At 31.1% G+C, this 24554-nt stretch overlaps 1 protein-coding gene across 2 annotated transcripts in view; it reads left to right on the top strand.

Annotated features, from left to right (window-relative positions):
* LOC122509388 overlaps positions 1-22888 on the top strand; it is a 127945-nt gene extending 105057 nt beyond the window's left edge. Inside the window, exons 3-7 of one of the 2 annotated variants that reach the window (XM_043623416.1) lie at positions 8170-8234; positions 8961-9084; positions 16551-16719; positions 17052-17736; positions 18110-22888. In XM_043623416.1, the coding sequence (XP_043479351.1) occupies positions 8170-8234; positions 8961-9084; positions 16551-16719; positions 17052-17736; positions 18110-22432 (5366 nt within the window). In that variant the 3' untranslated portion in view covers positions 22433-22888. The remainder of the gene's footprint in view (positions 1-8169; positions 8235-8960; positions 9085-16550; positions 16720-17051; positions 17737-18109) is intronic. The other variant, XM_043623426.1, reaches the window with a different exon arrangement.
* The last annotated feature ends 1666 nt before the right edge of the window (positions 22889-24554 follow it).

Here is a 24554-nt window from a genome sequence, read left to right on the forward strand (position 1 = left end):
GATATCTAATGGCCAAGACATAGAACATGAATAGGACGTCTTTAAGACGTCTTTTTGTACAAGTCCAAAAGACGTCCGCAAAAAGACATCCTTAGGACGTCTTTTGAACAAGTGTGCCCACTGGGTTCACTTCATAAGTGAATAGAACGTTATTTTTGAATATTTACACCCAGTTCGGCCATATTTGTCTTGAAACACTAGCGTTACCATGCCCGCGGTGGTAATTTTCTTCGCCAATAGAATTTAAAAAAATAATCTGTTGTAAAATGTGATGTAATAAAAAAGAAGTTAATATATTTTAAGAAAATACTAAGAGAAAGATCTGTAATTATTTTAATTATTTTGTTAGACACACTGAAGTTAAATGTTATCTATTTTTAATGATCCTCGAGTCAAAATTTATATCCTACTTTCAGCCTAAAATGTAGGGTTTATTTAGGTTTAAGCAGTCGTAAGCAGGGTCTGATTCCAATGCAATTACACTAAACTCCCAAGAGAGTCAGTCGCAGACTCTTATGTGACTCTCAATCTTCGGCAACCAATCCTGTTCTTTCAATTTGGAACAATCATATTACAGTTTTATTTTTGCCGCTACACTGTTCACATAAACTTCAACCACTGATAGGATAGGAGTGTTTTTGGCCCATTAAAAAAATTGTACAATAATCATTGCGTTTATCGGCTGTTGAACAATCCTGGAAGGATGATGGCAATATACAATAACCCTTCGATTGTCACCTCAGCGTTTCCATTAGCTGCAATATATTCGAATATTACATCCGGATTTACAGTTTCAGGAATCTGTCCTCTCAATCCAAAAGTCTTTAGTAAAATCGATTTCTTGCCCAGCCATGTTGCAGATAGATCATAGATTGGAAAGGATCATTAACGACAAAGCTTGTCCAATGAAAATGATATGCTCAATGCTTCAAGGTCAGATACCGTCGACGATGACATTCCCCTCGCCCAGGTTCTTCATTCCATTTGATTGTATCCAAAAACGGGTGAAGAAAAGGTCACAAGAAGAGGACGAAAACGCAGGTGATCTGCAATTCAGACTGACGCCACCGAAATAAACACACTGGTAGAAAATATCACAAAAAAATGAAGTATGTGAAGAAAGATCCTTCCATAAAGCATCCAGTTCGCAGACAACAAGCACGTGCGCAAAAAGTCATTATAGTGTTTTATAAAACAATAGATTTTGATTGCAGTATCATGAATTGCTCCATACTCTTTTATTATTTACCCCGGTATCAGGGTAGTTCGTGACATCAGACATATTCAAACAATTCGGGTTCTATCTAAGATTAATGTAATAGAAAGAAACCATAATAATTTTTTTAATTACTAGAGAGTTTGATCATTGAAAACAACTATATGTATTTTTATAGATAACAGTGAACTCTAAAAAAATTCGCATTTAAAAATGTCACGATTTGACCCGGTTTCACCTACATTTATAAAAGATTTAAGAACCTAATTTATTGAAACACCAGAAATTCCGAATTTTTTTATGAGCACTTGTGGATTACATACCGACAATAATGCATTTTAGGAAGCTTTTAAAGCCACAAAGCAAGCAATGCGGATTTTTAAAGAGCAATATATTTGTTCAAGGATTCCTTCTCGAGAAGAGAAACTTACCTTGAATTTTCAGAATCGAATAAGCTGAAAGAAGATTTGAAATTCTTCCTTACTTCACCAAATATGTAATCAGTTTTTATATTATCGCTTTAAGGAATAATTAAAATAAATAGTTACCTCCTTGAAAGTCATGTTGGCCTGCCGATAGGTCCCTTGGACAGTCTATCATTAAACCTTCTATCCCAGATAGCACAATAGGGAATTTTGGGATCAATAAATCCAAATATATTGCCATAATTAAAGAATTACAAATTTTGACTTTAAAGAATTTAGAGTAAACCTTTTTCAGACAAATTCGTCAACTTTTAAAAAATTTGATCGCCTTATTGAATTAAACAGTATGATGGTCGTATTGAAAATTATTAAAAATTTTAAACAGGTTAAGACATATGTAGCGAATGAAGCGAGACGAAAGATGGAAAAGACCAGGTAGCATTAAGTAATTATTATTAATTTATTTGAGACAGCTACATGTCATGATAGATGATCGATTAGATATCTGCAACCTATTATGTTTTTATAATTTCGTGTCTTCTTCCATTTGCAATTAATCAAGTCTATTATTTCTGTTGCAATCACTAATTATTCACCTTTGTGTGAAAAACTTGTACCTTTACGACAGTAATTATACTTTTATGCAACACTATTTTCTCTTGGAGCCCTTATAGAAGAAATCGATTGACTATGATTGAAAATAAGTAATTAAAACTTCTATCTTTTTAATTGTGATATTTAAACTAAAATTTATGTTTGAAACATAGATTTTTTTAGATATTACAGGCCAATGAAAACGACTGAACAAATTGCAGATTATTTTAACGAACAAACTGACATCATATAATGAGTTAAAAGTATATAAATTCTTTTTCAATATTAGATTGACAAATTACTTGCTTGTTATGATTAAAAATAAATATTAAACGAGAATTTTCAGGCAATACAGAACAAAATTTCTCTTCTCACACATTCATATATTACATCAGTTAATTTTAATACTTGGTAAAATTCCATAAGATACAGTGAACATTAGTGGAATTCTTTGATAAAATCCGCTTCACGCCTCATAGAAGAAGTTTGCTCTCAATTCGTTCCTAAAGAAAACGCATAAGTTTCAAGATTTTTTGGTTACAGTTGGTTGGCAAATAACCTAGGAGAATTACTTATGAAATTTCGGTTTCTATAAAGGAATTCAAACTGTTCCTATACTTTCCAATTATTTATTCAACTATTTCTTTCCTTCACACTTTCGGATTGGAGTTTCTGTTTTGTTTAGATGACACAAACAAGCCTGGTTGATTTAAATTTTGTCAGAGTGGCAAGTAACATTTTGCATATTTCACATTTTAAGCCCGCTTGCATTGTACTATAACTTTTGATAGGAGCTAAATTTCGTCATAAAATTTTAAACCTGTATTCTAGAGATGTTAAGAATTTAAAAAAAGCAAAAAAAAATTTGTCTCATGAGTAATCCCCTTATATATTAATGTCTTATATATTGGGAACTTATCCCCTTTGTACATTTACATTTAAAAAATTAAAAACATTTTGAAATATTTGCCCTCTGGGATGTATTATTTAATTCATTATATTGTTCTTCGTGTGTAAATAATGATATTAAAATTTGTAAAAAAAATTAAATAATCCAAAAAATATTCAAAACCTCGTCTTTTAAGGGGCGTTATAAAAATTTTGCACAGGGAGCCGAAATAGATAAGCCGGCATTGCTTGCTGTGTTCAATATTTAAGGGATTCCTTCCTTAGAAATACAGGATTATGCATTAAGACTTTAAATCTTGAGTACGTACTTAAAACGCACACTAGAGGTGGTTACATCTAGTATGCAGAAGAAAAAGAAGCACACCAAAGCAAATGATATAACGTAGCGCGTAATGACCTGTGTGAATCTCGTGACATTTACCACGACTTCGTCCTCTAACCAACGACTATTGCTCGTCTCCGCTTACAGAGTCAAACTTCATGACAGTACTATGTTCCTGTCTATAGATTTCTTCCGCACAATTTATTTACTAAAATAACAAAACACCGAACATCAAGAAACAAGAGTAAACAAAATGTTTTTAATGATAACATCAACATAATTACAATTAAAAAAATACTAACATATAAAATTGCCCTGATTTGATATTAAACACTTAAAGATTATCACTGAAGGAAAACATTCCAAATTTGTAATCTTAGGTAGACCTTTTGATGTGATCTATAACATAATCGTGAAGATGCTATACATAATGTCTATGTAATTATGTTACATTATTCTTATATACCTACATAAGTACAAATATTCTAGAATAATTGTTATAATTCTGGAATAATTATTATAAAATATATGTTTGCAAAAATTACAATAAGATAAAATATAACAGTTATATCACACCGATATGGAATTTTTGTCGGAACATATATTCTATAGAAAAATTATTATGTGTATTATGTCGTAGTAAAAAATTTTAAATATTCTAATCTAAACTTGCTTGAGAACAACTTTTGGTCTGACTTCGTGGGACCCCCGAGTAACATGTTTTAAGCAAATGCTATTGATTTTTAATTTTTTTCCCACCATTTTAAAATTTGATATGTTGGAGAAAATGTAATGATTCGTATTCAGAGCAATATGTTAAAAAACATTCTTATTTTTCCGGGTCCAAATGTTGACCCAAATTTGTTTTCCTGTGTTATAATATTTTAATAATATTGTAACATTACTAGTCAATGTTCTCACAGGGAGAAAAGTTGGAATTATTGCCACGCAATATTGACACAATATTGAGCTCAAATGTTGTGCTATTTGAGAATCTGCAATTTTAAAATTACACTTTTTACAATAGGTGATTAATGGTACTTCTTTCACATATATATATAAAGAATTATTAATTATTGTACTATTGTATAAATTAACGCATAAAAATGGGCCAGTTCGTTACAATATGTCATGACATGCAGTATTTCCGTTTCACTATCAGAATTCATTGCTTATCGAAGGTCATCAATCAGATTACATATTAAGAGTCATTGTAGTTAACTTCATTAGAAACTAAGGTATATATAAATTATGTGAACAGTATGATAGATTATTATTAATTACTTCATAGTTTTATATTAGTTTTTTTCTTTAACCGAATGTTGAAAAAGTTACAAATCATTGTTCAACTTTATAAACACACTCCAAGCATTATTTTTACTGTGAGCTTTTGATTCTTGTATCAATATTTTTTATCTGAAACTTAATCTGCATTTTAACTTTAATTTCTTTTGTCAATTTTATCTAAAAACATAATTTTTGTCTTTTAACTTATTGCACGTTTTCATTCAAAAATTATTCGATAACTTAATTATAACACATTCGTTTCGTGTAACAGGATAATTTAAAAACGATCGTAAGAACATTTTTAGGTTTATAAGTACATCAGTGTAAAAAATACAAATTTTAAATAACTTTTTTTAAAAGTAGGTTAGCATTTTCATTAAACAATGTATTTACACTTTATTTTAAGAGTTCACATGAAAAAATTTTTATACAAAAATATTTATTTTTAAATAAATTATACGCACATTTGTGTGACTTTTAGGAAATGTAACAAGAAAAACCGATCTTTTAAAAATCCTGACCACCTCTAATTTCTTAATTTCAAATCATTTGAATAGAATCCTGTATTACATTTTATAGATATCCAATAAGAAAATGAAGTTACTAATTATTAGATAGTATGTGTTCCTACGTGTTAACTTTTGGACTTTCCTATTCGTTGAAAATGACAAGTTGTCACCTACTTATATAAAATATGAGTGTCATATGTCGATAGTGAGCCGAGTAGTAGCCTTATTTTACTTCTAGAATATATAAAGGATTTTAAGATGGATCTTAAATCAGGAACCTGTGTGAGATCGCCTTTAAAGGAAGGAAGATCCAGTAATGCACTTGATTACACAGGTCAACAAAAAAAGACTTACTTTTTTTATGAGATATCGGAATGGTTTCCGATGTATTTTTGGACGCTGAACACGATCCCGAATCACGTCCATCACGTCAGGATTTTGAGAAAAGTGGGGGTAAAGACCCCAAAAACGATTTTTTGAGGATTTTCAACATTTTTTTCTCTTTAACCTAACGTGCTAGAGACTTCCACAAGGTCTTAAATTAAAGCTTGTAATGTGCACTACAAGACCCATATCCATAAAATGAAAAAAAATAAGATTTCTTTTAAAAAATGGGGTTGAAAACACCAAAAAGGTGTGTTTTTGGAATGCTTTAATAGATTTCATGCAATTGCTTGGATTCGCTTGAAAATTGTTACTCGGGGTTTTTGAAGTCGTTGATTAGGAATCCGATATTAGTTTTCAGAAATTCAAAAGGGCGAATTCATAATCAGCGACCCCAAAAACCCTGGAGTAACAAACTTTCAAGCGAATCCAAGCAATTCTTAATTTTTACATCTGCCATCTTGGTTTCGCCATTTTAAATTTTTGAAAACTAATTTCGGATTCGTAATCAACGACTCCAAAAACCCCGAGTAATAATTTTCAAGTGAATCCAAGCAATTGCATGAAGTCTATTAAAGCAATCCAAAAACACACCTTTTTGATGTCTTCAACCCCATTTTTTGAAAAAGCTTTTAATTTTTTTTTATTTTATGGATATGAGTCTTGTAGTGCACATTACAAGCTTTAATTTAAGACCTTGTGGAAGTCTCTAGCACGTCAGGTTAAAGAGAAAAAAAATGTTGAAAATCCTCAAAAAAGCGTTTTTGGGGTCTTTACCCCCACTTTTCTCAAAATCCTGACGTGATGGGCAATTTTGGAATTCGGGATCGTGTTCAGCGTCCAAAAATACATCGGAAACCATTCCGATATCTCATAAAAAAAAGTTAGTCTTTTTTTGTTGACCTGTGTCATTCATCATTAGATCCCAATAAAATCATAAAATTGCATAAAAATTCACTTGTTACCATTAAAGCAGTTTTTCCAAAAAACAGATTATTGATCTGCTGGTCCTCTTTATTTTTTTCTGTCAAATATTTTAATAAGTGAGTAAAGTCCTGTGTAAAAAAGTGGTGTATGAAAATATCTTTTGTATTTCTGAATTATCTAGGTAACTAAAATTATAAACGTGTTGGGAATTTTTTTTCCTCTACCCTGAAAATTTATCCGACTTAAGTAAAATTCAGATTTTGCGTAATTTGTGCCTCAGGTCTAAAGAGACCTCAAAAATACCGTATTGGAGCAATTATGCGTAAAAACCGTCACGCCCAATGCCAACATATACTCTCATTCTGTGTTATAAATATACGTACGCATTTCTTCTTTCAGGGCACCGATCGGAGATAATATTTCAACCTTATTTATTACACCGTCAAACGCTTGAAAGTAAAAGTGCCTTAACAGGATACATGTTTGTCTTTCGCGCAAACAATTTTCTCATTCAAATTATTATTTCATTCGCATTTATTGGATTCTCATTCTTTATACATATAGTTACTAAAGTTTCATCAAGTCATTTGTAATAAATTAATAATCGAAATGCATCAGATGATTAACAGCAAAAATATTTTTGTGTTTTTTTTTGTTTTTGTAAAGTACAGTAACGAAAAACTGTTTTTGATTGCTTTTTCTATTTAATTATGTAGCTTGAATAAAATTAATCTACTCACTTACTTAATGGTATCATTTATCATTTCTAATAAATTCTTTGATTTAATGAAGTTTTTCAAAAATCTAAAATCTGTTTGAGACACATGCTCTAAAATGTGATGTTAAATGTCATGGAAATTTCATCACATAATTCTCAGCCAAATTAAAGAATATAGAATTTTTAGCACTACAATTTTTCTTCAAAAATATGTTGGTTTACTTAGACAACTTCTTCTGCAAGAAACGGTCTTGAAGACCTTTAAAAACATATAAATTACAACTCATACAAGTCTTTTATCGTTACTATGTTGTGAAAGTCCTTTTTTGCCAGATGTTTATGCCTATAATGGCGAAAACCTTTTTGAACTAGTTTATGAAAGTGGAAAAGTGCTTAATCAGAAATGCAGTTGTTATTAATATTTAAATAAATACAATCAAAATATATTTAAAAAAAGTATTAAAATACAAAAAAAGTATGTCTTTATATAATACCTTTTTTCAATTTAAAACTTAGGGAAATAATGTTATTATAAATAAATAAAAAAATTTCTTCGTTTTTGACAATTTATAAAAATAATTATTATATTTCTTGTGATAGTTTTATCACACACTTATTATTTACTCTTTAACCTTGATCTCAAATGAACATTCACTTTAAAGCTTTTTTCTAAAAATTAAAAATACTTTTGAAAAGTTTTTTACTACCTAGGTGAATGAAAAGAAGTAAAATTTGTTAAAATTTTATCACTAAAAATAAAAAATAATTTTCGATGCTAAGCATCGATGCCAATTTCAGGAACCTCCTATCTGAAAAAAACAATAAAATTATTTTTCGTAAAAGAAGCAAAAAAAAATATTGTATTTTTATTGTTACAGTTATCTTGTCGATGATTCTGGACTTTCAGAATGGCTTTGGATTATGCAGCGCGGGGGAACCTGGCGTAAGTACTCCTACTCTTTTATTTTTCTTATCGTTGAAAGTAAACGGGTTAGAAACAAGAAATTGCCAATATACTGTACTTAAGAATTACCTCGGTGCCCTTCATTCATATATAAAATGTAAGTGATTAAAAAATCGAGAGTTAAATTTTTTTAATACTCTTTCTAATAATTACTTTTTCACAATCTACCACATGCCAATAAAGGAATTCGATAAAATTTATTGTCCACACGTTTATATAAAGAATTTTAATATGGATACATTTTTAAGTAATAAAAATTTCTCTGAGTAAATAATTAATAGTTTATAATTATTGTTAATTATTATTACTATATAAAGTTTGTTCATAAAAACTAATAAATTAAAAAACAACACTTTCGAACGTAAATTTGTATTTTCAATTAGAACTTCATTATTGACCCAAACTATACTATTAAAATTATGAAAATTTGTAAATTAATGCAGAAAAATAAAAATATATATTTTTTCTCTTGATGCAAAGGTTTCATGTAGTAACTTGATTGCAATTCATATGAGAAATCGATAACGAAATATTATTGGGTGTAAAAATTTGATAACTAGTTTGAAGAAACTTGATAAACTTGTTTAACCATTTCTCGTGCCAGCATGGTAGTTTTGTGTTATATAATCTGCTACCATTTTTCGCATAATAAAGTAAAATCTACTATTTAATGTAATAAAATGTATTCGGAAACTTATTTTATAGTATTTGGATTTCGACAATCTTCCGGAGACCAATTTCTCATGTCAAGGGAAGGTGATTGGAGGATATTACGCGGACGTCGAAGCAGGTTGCCAGATGTTCCACGTTTGTACTATAGGTCAAAAAGGTAATTTAATAAATTATTTGATTTACCTATTTTTATTACGATGATATGACATACAATTCAACTAGATATAAGGTAACTGTACCAGTTACCGAAGGTGCATCAATTGTCGAGGGTAGTAATTTTTTTTTTCAAATATAAATATGTAATATAGAATATTTAAAAAGAAAAATAGTTTCTAATTAATCCTTAAATTTTCAATTGTATACTTACATGATAAAATTCCACATCTACTGAAACAAAATAATTAGTAAATCAAAATTTTAAGACACTATATTGTCAAAATTTACTCAATTCGACAATATCTTAATACTTCAAGTTGAATAGAAAGGTATGTGAATCTCCTAAATCGCTGTTAAAATAAGCTGTTTTCTGGTGTATGCTGTAACTCACCACAGAATCATTTAAAATAAAAAATTAATATAAATTTGTTAAAGCAAATGTTTCTTGAGGAATCCATGGGAGAAGTTTTATTTTTTTTATTCTTCAATTTTTTGTAGCACTTGGAAGCCAAAAGACGATTTTCTTTATAAAAAATCGGTTAATTTGTTATTGTAAAATTGGTAATTTAAAAAATTTAAATTCATTGTCGAGAAAAAAAATTAGACTTTCATGTTTTTTAAAATCCTCGTCAATTGGTGTAGTTACCCTGTATTTTAATAGATTGTAATGTTTTACATATTTAGGGTAAACCAGACAGTAGTCGGACACCGGCTCAAAACCTTTAAGAACAATATTTTTTTCGATTGGAAATGATAGGGTCATTAACAATAATACTACCAACGTTAAGCAAAAAAAATTTTTATCTCATATGGATTTGTAGTTATTCAAAATTTAGAGGTAGCCGACTACTGTCTAGTTTACCCTACATATATGTATACATACACTTACATTATATCTAATTTTCAAATATTAAATTCTTCATTTTAGGCAAACTAATAATGATAACTTTCTTTACTCTAAACTAATAAGCACATGTCTGCCTTGGGATTTCGGAATACTGGAACTAAACCAAGTCTAAGCAATAAAAAGAAAAAAATCCTTTAGGATCATAGGAACATCAATTGTTTTAAACATTAATTTAAATTAGTTAAAGTTACCCCACAGAACCGACAGGTTCCGAAAAATTTATTAAATATTCAAAACATTGCAAGTAAACAATTAAACAATTTTTTAATTTTTATTAGAAGTTTTCGGTGATGTGGGGGTTTATAATATAATATGTTACATAACTGATATTGCACTTTGGTGTAGGTTAGTATAGTATTAATAAAAAATTCGAAAGTTCTTTTAAGATATTTCAAACGATTTTTGTATAATTAAACAAATTCTAATTGAAATTAAATATATCTGCAAAATTTTTTTTAAATATTTGTTCGTATAAACAGGAAAAAATTAAGCATCTTTCAAAAAAGACCCCCGTGTCTAGCTATTTTGCAAAAGCAAGTAGTTTACGGTATTAGGGGTAAAAACAAACTATAAATACTATGTGCCAGAACATCATTTAAAAATTGTTAATTTTTATAAAATTTGACGTATGGGCGTTTTCTAGGTCGCTGATTACTAATCTGATGTTACTTTTTAAAATCGAAATGTTAGAACCAAATGACGTTATGGATAAGTTGATTTAACAAATCTAGATTGTCATTTTGACATAACAATTTGTTTCATTAATTATCGTTAAATTAATATAGGATTTAATAGAAATGATCAAATCAATTAATAATTTAATATAAAATTTATTTCATATATATTTTTTATACAAATTTATATATTTATTAATTTTTAAAAAATTGCTTAATAAATTTATGTCTGATAGATAACGCAGAGTACAAAAAAGTGAGGTTATATTCAGTAGAACTCGTGTTCAAATTACCGACAAACAAAGAAATTGTTTCTTCTTCTAAATTCCACTGTGTTAACAACTCGCGCACTTTTTTTCTTTTTCCGGAATCATACCTAACTTATAAAATCACTTAATTTAGAATAAAACACTAAAAAAGAAGAGCGGCACATATCCGCAAGACGCAAGACGCCCAAGTATACGGAAATGTACAGGGATAACAACGTGAACAATTAACCTGTCAGTCCAACAAATCCGAATTGTTTCATCAGCAATCGGCGGAAGATTTGCTTCTATAACAATACGGAATTGTAAATTGAACAGACTGATTGTAACTAATTTGTATTGTTGCTAAAACAAGATACATTTGTATTGACAACAATGCGAATTGTAATTTCAAGATTCCTAATTGTATCAACAACAAATATACTAATAACAATCCAAAAATTGTTTGCACAACAACACCTTTTTTCTCCGTTTAAAGAAGAGCAATATTTCATACCTCCATTTGAAACATACGAGCTTCACTTTACAATAATTCAGCAATTGCCGATGAGGGTTCGAGAAATTTTGTCCACAGTTGATTTTAAGGACTATAATTAAATATCTCAATCTCTCTCTCAACTTGACTTTGCTTTTCAAGAAAAAATAAATAATTATAATCAAAATATAAAACCTCGAAATCAAGCATCTAGCAATGATAACGACAAACGGCCTCAACAACAACATTCGCAAGCGTCAAGGATAGATCGCTCCGATAATTCAAAGAACGGGAATAAACCATAGCATTTAATAAATGCCAGAATACAGGCAAAGAGTTTTCGCTACGCAAATCCAAAATATAATGGTCAGTCCCGCACAGTTGAACCTTGTATTCCACTTTCAGATGTTAGTCATCTCCCACCGCATGTTCCCAAATTATCGAATAGTCAAAATCTTCGTAATTTTATTGATCAAATTATGATTATGGGGAAACAAGTTCCCGGTCAGTAATAAATCGTCATTTATATGAGGATTTTGATAATGTGATTGATGACGTGTCAAAAAGTATTGGAAAACGCAAGTGTGTGGGGTCAAATAGTCTTTCTTGTCGCGAATAATTATTTCCGTTCATTCATTTCCCGTGGCGTCGCTGGTGGATACCGGAAGTCACATTACCGCGGAATCGGATGAATTCTATGGATATTTGAAACAATATTATGACTTTATCGAGATGCCTATTTCGAGTACTGTTCTGTTTACTGCGATTGGTAAAAAGGCCACTCACATAAAAAGAAAATCATGTGTATGGTGTCGATCAAGGAGTTTACATGTCAGTAATAATTTTTAATAGTGCCCAATCTATCAAATTTCGTGATATTGGTAAACGATTAGTTGCTAAAAATAAGATGATCGTGGATTACGAAAAAAAGTTATTGTCGATGGGAAGTGTGTGTGTTTTTCGTTGATACCGTTTGAAAATTTATCTGGTGACTTAGGATTAATGCATGAAAGTAATAGAAGTCTTTTATATGTACAGGGATTGCAATTGCAGCGAGATCGTAAAAATCGCAAAAATAGGGGGAAGAATCCAGCGAATGGTTCTGATTTGATTGAATTTTGGGTATTTAGCGCTCGAGAAACGTTTGTTAATTCAATAAATTTTGTAGGAAATGATTCTAACGAGAATAATAATAGCGAGAGTAAAGTAACACCTGATATATCCATTGTGACGGTGACTCAGAAATATTTACGTGCATAATAGAATATTATACAATTGATGAAAGAAATGACAATCAAGAGTTTACCGAAATAAACTTTGAAAACGAAATTAATGATTATGAAAGCGCGCACGTAATTAATAAATTAAAAAATAGACACTAATAATAATATTGATAAAGAAATTTTTTCATATTCTAATGAAGTAAAAAAAATTGCGGATGAAATAAAAGAGAATAATGATCGAGAACGAAATTATGTTAAAAAAAGAGTAATGCAATTCGAGAAATTATTTACGTCGAAATTTAGAGTCCTCGTCAGAAACTAAAATTTTATTATAAACAATTATTAAAAAAATATTTACATTTTACACATAAATAAATAATTTTAAAAAATGTTTTTTAAAATGATGAATAAAATTAAAATATTAGTAAATAAAGAAAAAATTTAACACAAAAAAATTGTTTACCAATAAAAATTTTAAACGATGATAAAAACAAATTACTGAACATTTAAAAGTTTGCAAACTTTTAAACGTTCCGATCAAGGCGAATTGCTACCTGACACTCAACAGAGATAATTCTTGGACTGATTTTTATATTATTGAGCATGGGATTTTATTCAGGAGAGATGAGACTGTTGATCAATGGCAGGTGGTGAATCCTGGCGATCTCAGTACTCAATTAATTAGATATTAATTAGATAGTCAATAGATCAAACCGATAAATGTCCAAATTGAGGGTAAATATCGTCGAGTTTACTCGTCAGAACCTGACGATCTTAATTGCTTTGACTTTTACAATCCTCTTCCGCGATCCATTGCAGGAATGGAATATATTTTTGTTGTATATGATGCTTTTTCTGAATACTTAAAACTTTTTCCGATAAAGAAAGAAAATACGAGGATAATTTTAAATAAATTGTTGAAAACGTACATGCCGAAAATGGAAACACCTTATCAAATCCTATTTGATCATGGTACCCAATTCACGACAACTAAGTGGTTATGAACGATACAGTTAATTTCTTTATTCAATCGACGTTGTGTTCTTTGTGCAGCGTATGGAATTGCTTGGTTGAGGTTCGCTCAAGAATAGAGCACGTTATTTTCGTGCCGTGCATAACCGAGAAACTTCAACACCCTTCCAATATGAGCGCAAGTTCCAGGCATACGAACCCTAGATTTGCAGGTATAATAGAATTGGTTCTGAATCGTCATTAGGCTCGTTTTCTTCATTTGAGACGTAAGCAATCCACAGCTTGTATTTTGTTCTGTTTAGATATCTAGAGTATAGTCGAACCGATAAGACCTTTTGGTGGTGTTGCATTCTGATTTACGTTGTTTACTATTTCGAATTGGAATTCCTCTTGGTGATCTGGCTGCAACTTGTCTTGTACATATTCCTAATTACTGCAACCGTAAGGTTGCACAGCGAAAGCTTCTGCTTACAATCTGAATTGATCCTTCTGCGAACCATTCTCCCATAGCTCTCGCGCCTCGATCGAATTCACTTGGAAGAATTGCAGCATCATTATTTTGAGAATCTGAGAAGTACGAACTTTTTGAATTTTCCAATTAAGATTTTTTATCAGAATGACAAAAACTAAAAATGTACAAAGTTACAAGAAATTCCACCGAGATATTAACGCTTGTAATGACCTACACTTTCAGTTTAGTTTACACTGAATTTAGAATGAAGATGAGTCGGTTTGTAAACAACCCTCCGTATATAGGCAGTTTTCGGCGTTCACTCGGTGTTAACATCAAGTTAATTAAACTCCAATCATCAAAAATATTTACTAAAATTCTGTTGGAACTATTTAATCAGGATTAACACGGTGTTAACCTTCTAGCTCATGACTTTCTACCGGAAAAGTGGTTTCTAAATGCATACATTTTTCTTAAAGTTGGATTTGTTTGAAACTTGTTATCTAGGGGTTTTTAGGAACGCTGATTACGAATCTGAAGTCAGGTTTTGAAAATTCAAAATGGCGGATCCAATATGGCGGACGAATTTTCAAAAAATTGTTGGATTCTCATAAAACTTGGTATCTAGGGGTTATTCGAGTCGCTGAATACGAATCTAAAGTCAGTTTTTGAAAATTGAAAAAAATAAAATTGTTTTTTTTAAATTCGGTTCTTTCTTCAGTAACGTATACTACATTTAATCATTCTTTACTTTTACTCCCCTTCTATAATAATGATGGTAATATTAATTTCTGCACGTATGTTTGTTTTTTACTTTTTGACAGTTATAACGACGTGGCTTTTGATTACTACGAACAAAATTCTGTTGTTATAACCGGACTACACTGTACTTTTAAAATATCAATAAAATGAAAAATGTTTGGAGCAGGATTTATAAATCTGTTGTCCTAGTAATACTGTTTGAAAATTCAGCCCAAATTTCAGGAGGAAAATCAAAATAGAAATCTACTGATGAAAACCATAGTCACAAAAATTCACTACTCTTTCATCGTTAGGCATAATTGACTAATGCCTAGTCTTTAACAGAAAAAATCCTCTACATTTTCAGAATCCAAAAATGGCACACACTTTACAAATGTTTCTAAACTTCTAGGCAGAAACCGATCAGTATGCAATCCCCCTTCCCTCCCCTGTAGCCACTGCGACAACACCCCAAATATGGTCCTTTTGGATCGAAATCCAAAAGGGACCATACGTGGGGTGTTTTCGACGTTCACTCTCTAAGTGCTCTTAAGAGGCCAAACGTTGTTGGTTGGGTTAGGTGAATGGTAAATTTTGATTGACTAAAACTCTAAATTGACAATTTTCGAGCTCGATGTTCACGCTCGGTCTTTTAATTTCGACCATCAAATTAGAGCACGTAAATGTCAATTTAGAGTTTTAGCCAATATAAATTCACCATTTGACTAACCCAATCAACAACGTTTTGTCTTTTCAGAGCAGTCCGAGCGTGAACGTCAAAAACACCCCTTGATTCTCGCACACAATTCGAGCACACCACAACAATGTCATTTCTGAAGCCAATGATTCCCTGATAAACATAGACCCGAATCTCCACATAACGAGAAGTTCGGGACTCAAAAATTTCTCTATTACGACGGCAAAAGACATACTCCTCAGTGGTTTTCAATATTGCAACAAATGCAAAAAAGACATGCAGTAATTAAAGTTATAATATTGAGAACAACAAAGTACTCCTAGGAGCTGATTCTACTATCCCCATGAAATCTGGTAAAAACTTACAATTAGTAATTTTCTATAGTGTCTTACAAAAAATGTTATCTGTAACTAGAAAGATACTAAATTTTTACTAGATTTCATAGTGTTGTAAATAGCAAAATATTTGTGCATGCATGAGATAGTGTGACTTTACTTTCAATGTCGATCTTTATAGACAAAGGCTTATAGATAACCAAAAATACATAACTTCGATGTGCAGTTTTGGACCAGAAAAACCTCTCCACACGGATCCAAAAAGCAGGTGGAGATCATGTTGTACTATTGTAAATGAAATGCCCAAATCGTCCCAGACAAGTATTTGATTCCTTATTAGTTGACTTAAAGTTCTTTAAAAAGAACAAAGATATATGCATATCTTTCTTTAACTTATTCTTTCGTTTGTTATTATGATTATACCGTTTACGAAACTTGATGATTTTCGGGTGAAATTACCAGACTAATTGATATACTAGACTATTGATTAATACTAGATTATTGATACTTCTAGACCTTTACACTTAGGAAAGTTAATTAATCTCACAAAATCCAGCACATTCTGTATAATAACAAAATATATTTTTGCACTTATAAAAAACATGTTCTTTTCACTGCAAATCTAATCCACGAATTTTTTAAGAGATCTCTTAATTTTTACTATTATGCATGAAACTGCTTGGCATGAAAATACTTTCTGAATAACGATGTCTCCTTTATTCTGAGACTTGATTGCAGATGAAATAATGGATATAAAGTTCCTTTGTTTAAACGGCACCGTATTCGACCAGGAAACCAGAGTCTGCGAAAGGGTCGACGAGGTTGACTGCAGTAAGAGCGAAAGATTCTACAATCTGAATCTGGAACTTTATGGAAATAGTGCTGTGACCCTCAGGCACGTAAACATTCTCCACTATATCATAATTATACAACTTTTCTAAATTGTAATTATAGACTTATCTGTTGGAAACAATTATTTACTTATTTCTGATCACTTTCCATCAAACACTGTTTCGTCATAATAAGAAGGGAGTGATTCACGTGTTACTAATATTTACTCTCAAAAACGACAACTGAAGTTGTTAATGACTTCAAGCGAAATTTAAATTTTTATCTACAATTAACCAATGAATTGTTATTACGAGTCTTTTTAATACCCACATTAAATAAGCCTATTTCATATATTAATTTAAAGAAAATAAAAAATAATTTATTGTTATTTAACAGCCTTCACGAAAGAGATGAAGATGATCTACCTCCAGAATCCTTGGAAGAGCAACAGCATCGAACTTCTTCAGTAAGGCCAATTAGTACCACCACATCAACCACAACAACCTCAAGACCTAGTCAATCATCAACGACTGCTTCTAATAACAATTTTCAACACTCAACTGGATATCCACAGGTCTATCAACCCCAACCAGCTTTTCCATCCGTGCAATCAAATCCACCTAAGTCTATTTATGATGACAAAAATGGAGGATATCATCATCAATATATTTATCATAATGACGATCGTAATGATAACCAAGCGACGTCCTATCAACTTTTTAATAATCAGGGTGTTAGTTCAACTACACATAATCCTCAGGTACATCAGGTCAGATACAGTTCAACTCCAAGTCGTCAAATTATTCACAATGAGCCATCCACTGTTACTCCCTTATTCCACACTTCGTCGACTATTCAAACTTTGCTAAATAACAATCCTAATGGACCTTCAATAATTAATCCAATTTTCCACAACCACGGCATTAGCAGCACTACCGAACACTATTCCATACACAGTAATATTGCTAGAGAAACTCCTGAGTATCAAGACAATGACGATGAACATGATGAAGAGAACGAACATATAGAAAATGAGGAAAGAAGGAGACTAGAACCGTTACAGTCGACAAACAAGGGAAAAGTAAGTTATATGAAATGATAATAATTACTTAAAAATTAGGTTTAAAATTATATTATGTTCACAATTGGATATTCCTTCTTATAGCACCATTCTTATTTAGACGTTATCTCTAATAAATTCCATTACCCTCTAAATTTCTCATAATTTAATCTTCTCGAGGTTTCAGGGAACTTATCAGAGAGAATTTTGGAAAATATTATTGATAACTTTTAGATAACTTCCTTGAAACTATGGTGCTATCTGAGTTTAAAAATTTTTAAATGTTACAACCGTAACATATGCATATTATTGTTTTGCTTATTTCTAATTGAAGATAAAGTTAGTAACAGTATCAATATAAAATCATGAAAAATTACTCTAATGGTATTTTTAGGTTTCCAAGTTGTCGATATCACCATTACCTCAAGAGGAGCCATCTCGATCAACAATACAAACGAAGACGAGTCAATCATCTCAACTCAACAGGGTACCAGTTAATTTCCTGCCAACGCAATCGACAATTCAGACGACGTCGAGAACATTCTATCCTACCTCTAGAACGTCTTCGAAGCCTCAAAAAATGTCGAGTCAGAGAATTATGCAGCAACACATTCATGTGCCACCTCTCCCAATCATACCAAATTTGAAGCCTCGTCAAGTAACCATTAATTTGTCTCCACCAGATATTCAAAAAATTGTACAAAACCCACCACCTTTATTACCATCTCAATCAAGAGTGATCGTCACAGCAAAAGCGAGTGTCAGTGATGAATCTGGTCGTCCACTTAATACAAGTCAACTAATAACCCTTCCACTTCCAACAATTCCCTCTAGTTACGATGACTACAAGGAAGGCGACGAATCATTTGATCCATTTTATCGAGACGTACCAAAGATTCAGAACAATCAAAGAATCGTTGTTAGCAGTAGATCTTCAAGGTCACCAAATGGGAGAATCGTTTTTCATCGATACAAACGTGATGTTTCTAAAGGAAGTAGCCGATACGTTCAAAAAGTTGATCAAAATAATTTCAATGAAACCGAAGTCTCTTCAATAGTACGAAATTTAAGAAAGCTAAAAAATATTTTTTTCGCAACCGATTTTGACGATTCTGATGAACCAAATTACTTCAATGCCGAAGAAATTCCTACTAACCTTGGATCACGTTTGAAACATGGTAACACGGATTATACAGATGATAATATAAAATTAGCGACCAATAATTCTTCCAGAGCAGAATTAGCCGAAACAAAAGCAAATAATACAAAAACATCTAAGACAATAAATTCCACCGTTAACAGAAGAAATGCGGAAACCGAACAAGTTGATAGCATCTATCGTGAGAAAGACATAAAGAATGTAGAAATACCATCTACTCTAGATGCGAAAAATTCTGAAAATGACTATTATGATGATCAGGAAGAAATTACCAACAACCGTTCAAAGATTATATTTGAAAATCCGGATATTATTAAACCTGGTAAACTAAAGGTAGAATATTACGATGAAGAGGAGGAACTTCCAAATATAAATTATAAAGAGAGAAGTGAAAATATAACTGCAATAACAAGTTCAACTACTGAAGAACCAGAAGTCGAGGAGTATGTTTATGATCCCGATGAATTATATTCTGAAGAATTTTATACATCTACCAAAGCTCCAACTACGATTTCGATAACTCCAAAAACTCAATTAACTTCTGAAAATCCAACCAAGTTTCCAAAAGTTGAAACAACTACAACCGTAAAATCAACTACAACACCATTCTTAAAATTAAATTCTAATAACTTTTCAAGTACAAAAAGGCCGGATTCATTAATTACTGAAGATTATACTGAAACAAAGGGAAAAATTTCTATTTTAAACAAAGAAGATACAAAATCTTCGGAGAAAGTAAATATTCCTGAACTTGGTGTTACAGAAAGTGTATCTGGTTTAAATTTTACTCAACCTGATATTAAGGACAGTAAATCCGTCAATTTAAATAAACTTGCAACCAAAGACACTGTTACATCAGATTCAGCTTTAAAGAAAGAATCTAAAGAATTACTGGAGACAAAGTCGTCGTCGAATCGTAAAAAATCTAAGTCTTCTGAAAGTACAGAAATTTCAGAAGAAAAAATTGTAAAACATAAAAGACCTCAATATTCTGAAGAAGAAGAAGAAATTGACATACCAAATAAATCTAGACGTAAAAATAAATACATTCCTGATTTTGATTATTTAGAAGACGACGATTACGAAGATTACTCTGAAGAGCGAAGATTAGAACGACGGAAACAAAATAACAAGCGGCGAAAAGCACATTCTCAAAGCAGAAGCCGATTAAATGATTACGATACTGATGATCTTCGATCAAGAAGTTTTTCAAGTCGGCGAAATTCACAGCGAGGTAGAAAGACTGATGATAATAAAGACAGAGGAAAATCTTATAAAAATGTTAGAGGAAGAAAGAAACCCATTTTAGTAGAATCTGAATCAGAAGAATTAGATTATCCAAGCGAAGATTATTATTCTGATGAATTGAAAAATACATCTTTAGATGATGATTCGTACGAGTATGAGCTTGAACGAGAGAGAAACCAAAGAAACAAAGGTCGAAGAAATAAAGGTTTACGCTACGAAGATCCTCATCGAAGATCTAACAATCGCAGAAAAAACCAAAGCAGAAAATTTAGAGATGAATACGCCGATTATGACTCCCGAGAAGCTTCAACTTTTTCAAGTCGTGAGGACGAAAGTTCTTCCGACTGGTATTATCCAACATCAAAAGAACTTCCCGATGATTCACAGACGGACATAATTGAAGAAGTTTACACGGAAGACTCCAGAAATTTGGATGATGTCACAACATCTGTAGAAGATCTCACGACCGAATTATCTTCTGAGGAGGAAACTTCTGTTCAAGACGAGCTACCTTCCTCTAAAGATGAGATATCATCTGCCGAAGATGTAACATCATCCATTGAAGATGAAGTACATCAGGAGGATGTTCAACAAACAACAGAAAAAGTTTTAGAAGTGACAGGGAAAAGAATATCGGAATCAAATCTTGAAGAAAGCAAAACCGAAGGAGTACTAAAATTCACAGACGAATTATCGCAAGATGAACGATTAAGTACAACAACCGAGACGACTATTGAAAGTCCAATGAAAGATCAAAAACAAAGTTCAATAAAAGACATGCAAGATTATGTCGATGACAACTACGAGCCCAACAATTATAAAGGTACAAAGATGAATAAATATGTATTTATTGAGCGAAATACAACTGAAGAACAACTGCAAAACAATGATAATAAGGATCTTGTGGAATTGAAAAAGGAAAAAGAAACAAAATCGAGATCTGAAGAGCAGGTTAAATTGAATGACAAAAACATAAAACGAATAAAACCTGAGAGCAATGATTATAGCAAACATGAATTAGGTGAAATGGACCTCACAGATAATAATTATGAAATGAAATTAAATAAAACGAAGATTGAAAAGGTTGAAGAACGAGAAACTACTACTACTACTCCAATAATTACCACATCGAGAACAACAAGAAGAGGTACACGATCGACAACAAAAGCAACAGCTCGAACAACGCCTCCTAAACTATTCAAGCCTTTAACTGGTAAACGAAATTATCTTTTTATTCCACCCTCGACAACTCCACTTCCGGTTGTAATCAAACGGAGAATTTCCCTCGTACATCCTCGACCTGCAAAGCCTCCAAAATCTTATAATGAACTTGCTCCAAAACCAGTCATCAGGAAGAAGCTTTTAGAAGCAAGAAAATCAATAATTGAAACCACTTTGACTTCCACCACATCAGAATATGAAGACTATTTACAAATGACTCCTGAGCCCATAGGGTCTTCTGAAAATTCAAAATCCCAAATAGTAACAGAAGACAATTTGCAAACTACATCGGAAACCGTTCTTGAACAAAAGATAATTTCAGATAACTTGGATGAACTTTTTCCTACAAAGGAGAATTACGATAACTCAGCAACAGGTAACTCTACAAAGGAAAATAAAGATAAAGCAGAGCTAGAGAATAAGATAAATAGGGCAAAAATTGAAAATAAGAAAATAGATGACAAGCAGAATGCTGAAATAATTAAAGAAAAAACTGAAGAACTGGAAGAAGACAAAAACGAGAGGAAAGAAACTACAGCTGTAGACGATTACATAAAATATCCTTACTTACTTTCTAAATTATCTACAACGACTTCTACAGAAAAAACAACTGAAGGAACTACAAAGGAAACTGTTGAAAAAATAAAAAAAGATGCTTCTCCCGACACTGTTACTAGTGTAACAACTGAAGTTCCAAAATTAACAACTGAAATTCCAAAATCAATTGAAATAGAATCAACTCCATTTTCTAAACCAGACAAATTTGAACCAAAGTCTGAATCCACAAAACCTGAGATAACTCTTCTCCGATCATCGATAATACAAAAAACCTCCAAAAGAACAAAGAAAGAACCGTCAAATGTGGGTGGAACCTATCAAGGATTTAATTGTCTTGGAAAGGAAATGTATCGTTTCTATGGTGATAAAAGAGATTGCAGATTGTTTCACTATTGTTCACCAGGATTCACGTCGTCGCAGGTCCTTGACTTTAAATTCGTTTGTGAGCAAGGAACTCATTTTGACGAGTCAACTCAAAGTTGCAGGCACAACTATAAAAATTCCGAATGTACTGTAAGAATTTTCTGGTAAACAATTGGTCCACATGAATTTCGAAAGTTATTTTTAATTTGTTACCTTTTCACAAGGATGTCAATCCTGGTAAGAAAGCTAATATTAAATTATATTGGAAAATTTGTTTTTGAGACATTAACCTTTAATATTAAACATGCGAAAAAGTTCACAAAGTGCTACTTTATCAATCAATGTGTAAAATATTTCATTTTCAATGAGTAGGTAAAGTAAATTAACTAGACCACCGGTGGCATAGCAATTGTGCGATGTCTATTTTTTTAATGACTATGAAATAACTTTAAACTTGAAAAAAAATAATAAATACAAATTTTTTCCCTTTTTATTTTCAAAGGACATAAAATTTTGAAAAAATGACTTCTTTATGACATAAAAATATTGAGTTTTCAATCAGGTATTTAAGGGGACATTCCAGTTCAAAACAGGCAAAAAGAAGGCTTTTTTAGTGTATATTATTAAAATAACTATGACATTTATTTAAAAAATATCTTTTACATGTAATAAATAATTTATTTAAGAATTTGTAAAAAAAAAAATTTTTCATTTTTATTTCAAAATGGCGGCGATATACGCCATTTTCGAAAATGCCCATTTTCGGTGGTACGATCGATTCCAAACTTTCTAAAACAGATAAAACCAAAAACGAAGTCACATTCTCTTCGTTAGATATTTCTTTAGGGGTGGAACCTCAAAAAAGTGGAATTTTCTTCCCCCCCTTTTTTTAGAGTACTTTTTCCCCAAAATATTAAAAAAAAAAGTGTTTTTATTCAGAATTTCTCTTATAAAAAAAAGGGGGGGAAGAAAATTCCACTTTTTTGAGGTTCCACCCCTAAATAAATATCTAACGAAGAGAATGTCACTTCGTGTTTGGTTTTATCTGTTTTAGAAAGTTTGGAATCGATCGTACCACCGAAAATGGGCATTTTCGAAAATGGCGTATATCGCCGCCATTTTGAAATAAAAATGAAAATTTTTTTTTTTACAAATTCTTAAATAAATTATTTATTACATGTAAAAGAAATTTTTTAAATAAATGTCATAGTTATTTTAATAATATACAATAAAAAAGCCTTCTTTTTGCCTGTTTTGAACTGGAATGTCCCCTTAACAAATACCCCATTTTTAATAATTTGCCTAACTTATTTATATCTCCCAAAGAAATTAACGTTCATAAGTTCATTTGAATTGTTTTTTTTAATACAATTAAGATGTTTACAATCTCAATTCTACAAAAAAATACGATTAAAATGGACCTATGAATGATAAAAAATGTTATTTTTTTAGAGATATAAAGAAATTAGATAATTCAATCGAAAGTTGGGTATATGTTAAATATCTGATTGAAAAATTAACATTCTTTTGTCGTTAAGATGTAATTTTTTCAAATTTTCGTCCGTTTTCTGAAAAGAAAAAGGAAGAAAACTTGGACATTATTTTTTCAAATTTAAAGTTATTTTATAGTCACTAAAAACACAGTAAATTGTGAGGTATTAAAAAGCGCTGTAGATTAAATTAATACCAAAAGAGATTAAAATAATACATTTTGGTGTTATTTTTAACTATGAATGAAATTTGACTTCAAATCAAAACCAAACTAACGATTTGTCAAAGTCGAAGTCATATTCACAGTTGTAGTTTAAGTCAAAGTCAAAATCTAAGACTAAGACTTTGACTAAGACAAAGCATTAGTCAAAGTCTTAGACCAAGTCTAAGTCTTAGTCTAGGCTTAGCCTTAGCATAAGTTTTAATCTAAGTCTTAGTCTATGTTTATAGTACATGTTTTTGTCACAGTCTAAATCATAGTCTAAGTCTTAGTCTTACTCAAAATCTTCGACAAAGCCTAAGTCTAAGTCATATTCTAAAGCTTAGTTTTAGCCAAAGTCTAAGTCTAAGTCTTAGTGTTAGCCTTAGTCTAAATCTTAGTCTAAGGCTTAGTCTTAGCCTAAGTTTTAGTCTAAGCCTCTGTCTAAGTCTTAGTCTATGTTTTAGCCAGAGTCTAAATCTTAGTCAAAGTCTTCGTATGAGTCTTAATCTTACTCAAAGTCTTAGTCTTAGTCAAAGCCTTAGTCTAAGTTTTAGTCAAAGTCTTAGTCAAAGTCTTACTTTAAATCTTCGTCTAAAT

This window comes from Leptopilina heterotoma, unplaced genomic scaffold, assembly GCF_015476425.1.
Source record: "Leptopilina heterotoma isolate Lh14 unplaced genomic scaffold, ASM1547642v1 Lhet_115, whole genome shotgun sequence".
In the NCBI taxonomy this organism is placed as follows: domain Eukaryota; kingdom Metazoa; phylum Arthropoda; class Insecta; order Hymenoptera; family Figitidae; genus Leptopilina; species Leptopilina heterotoma.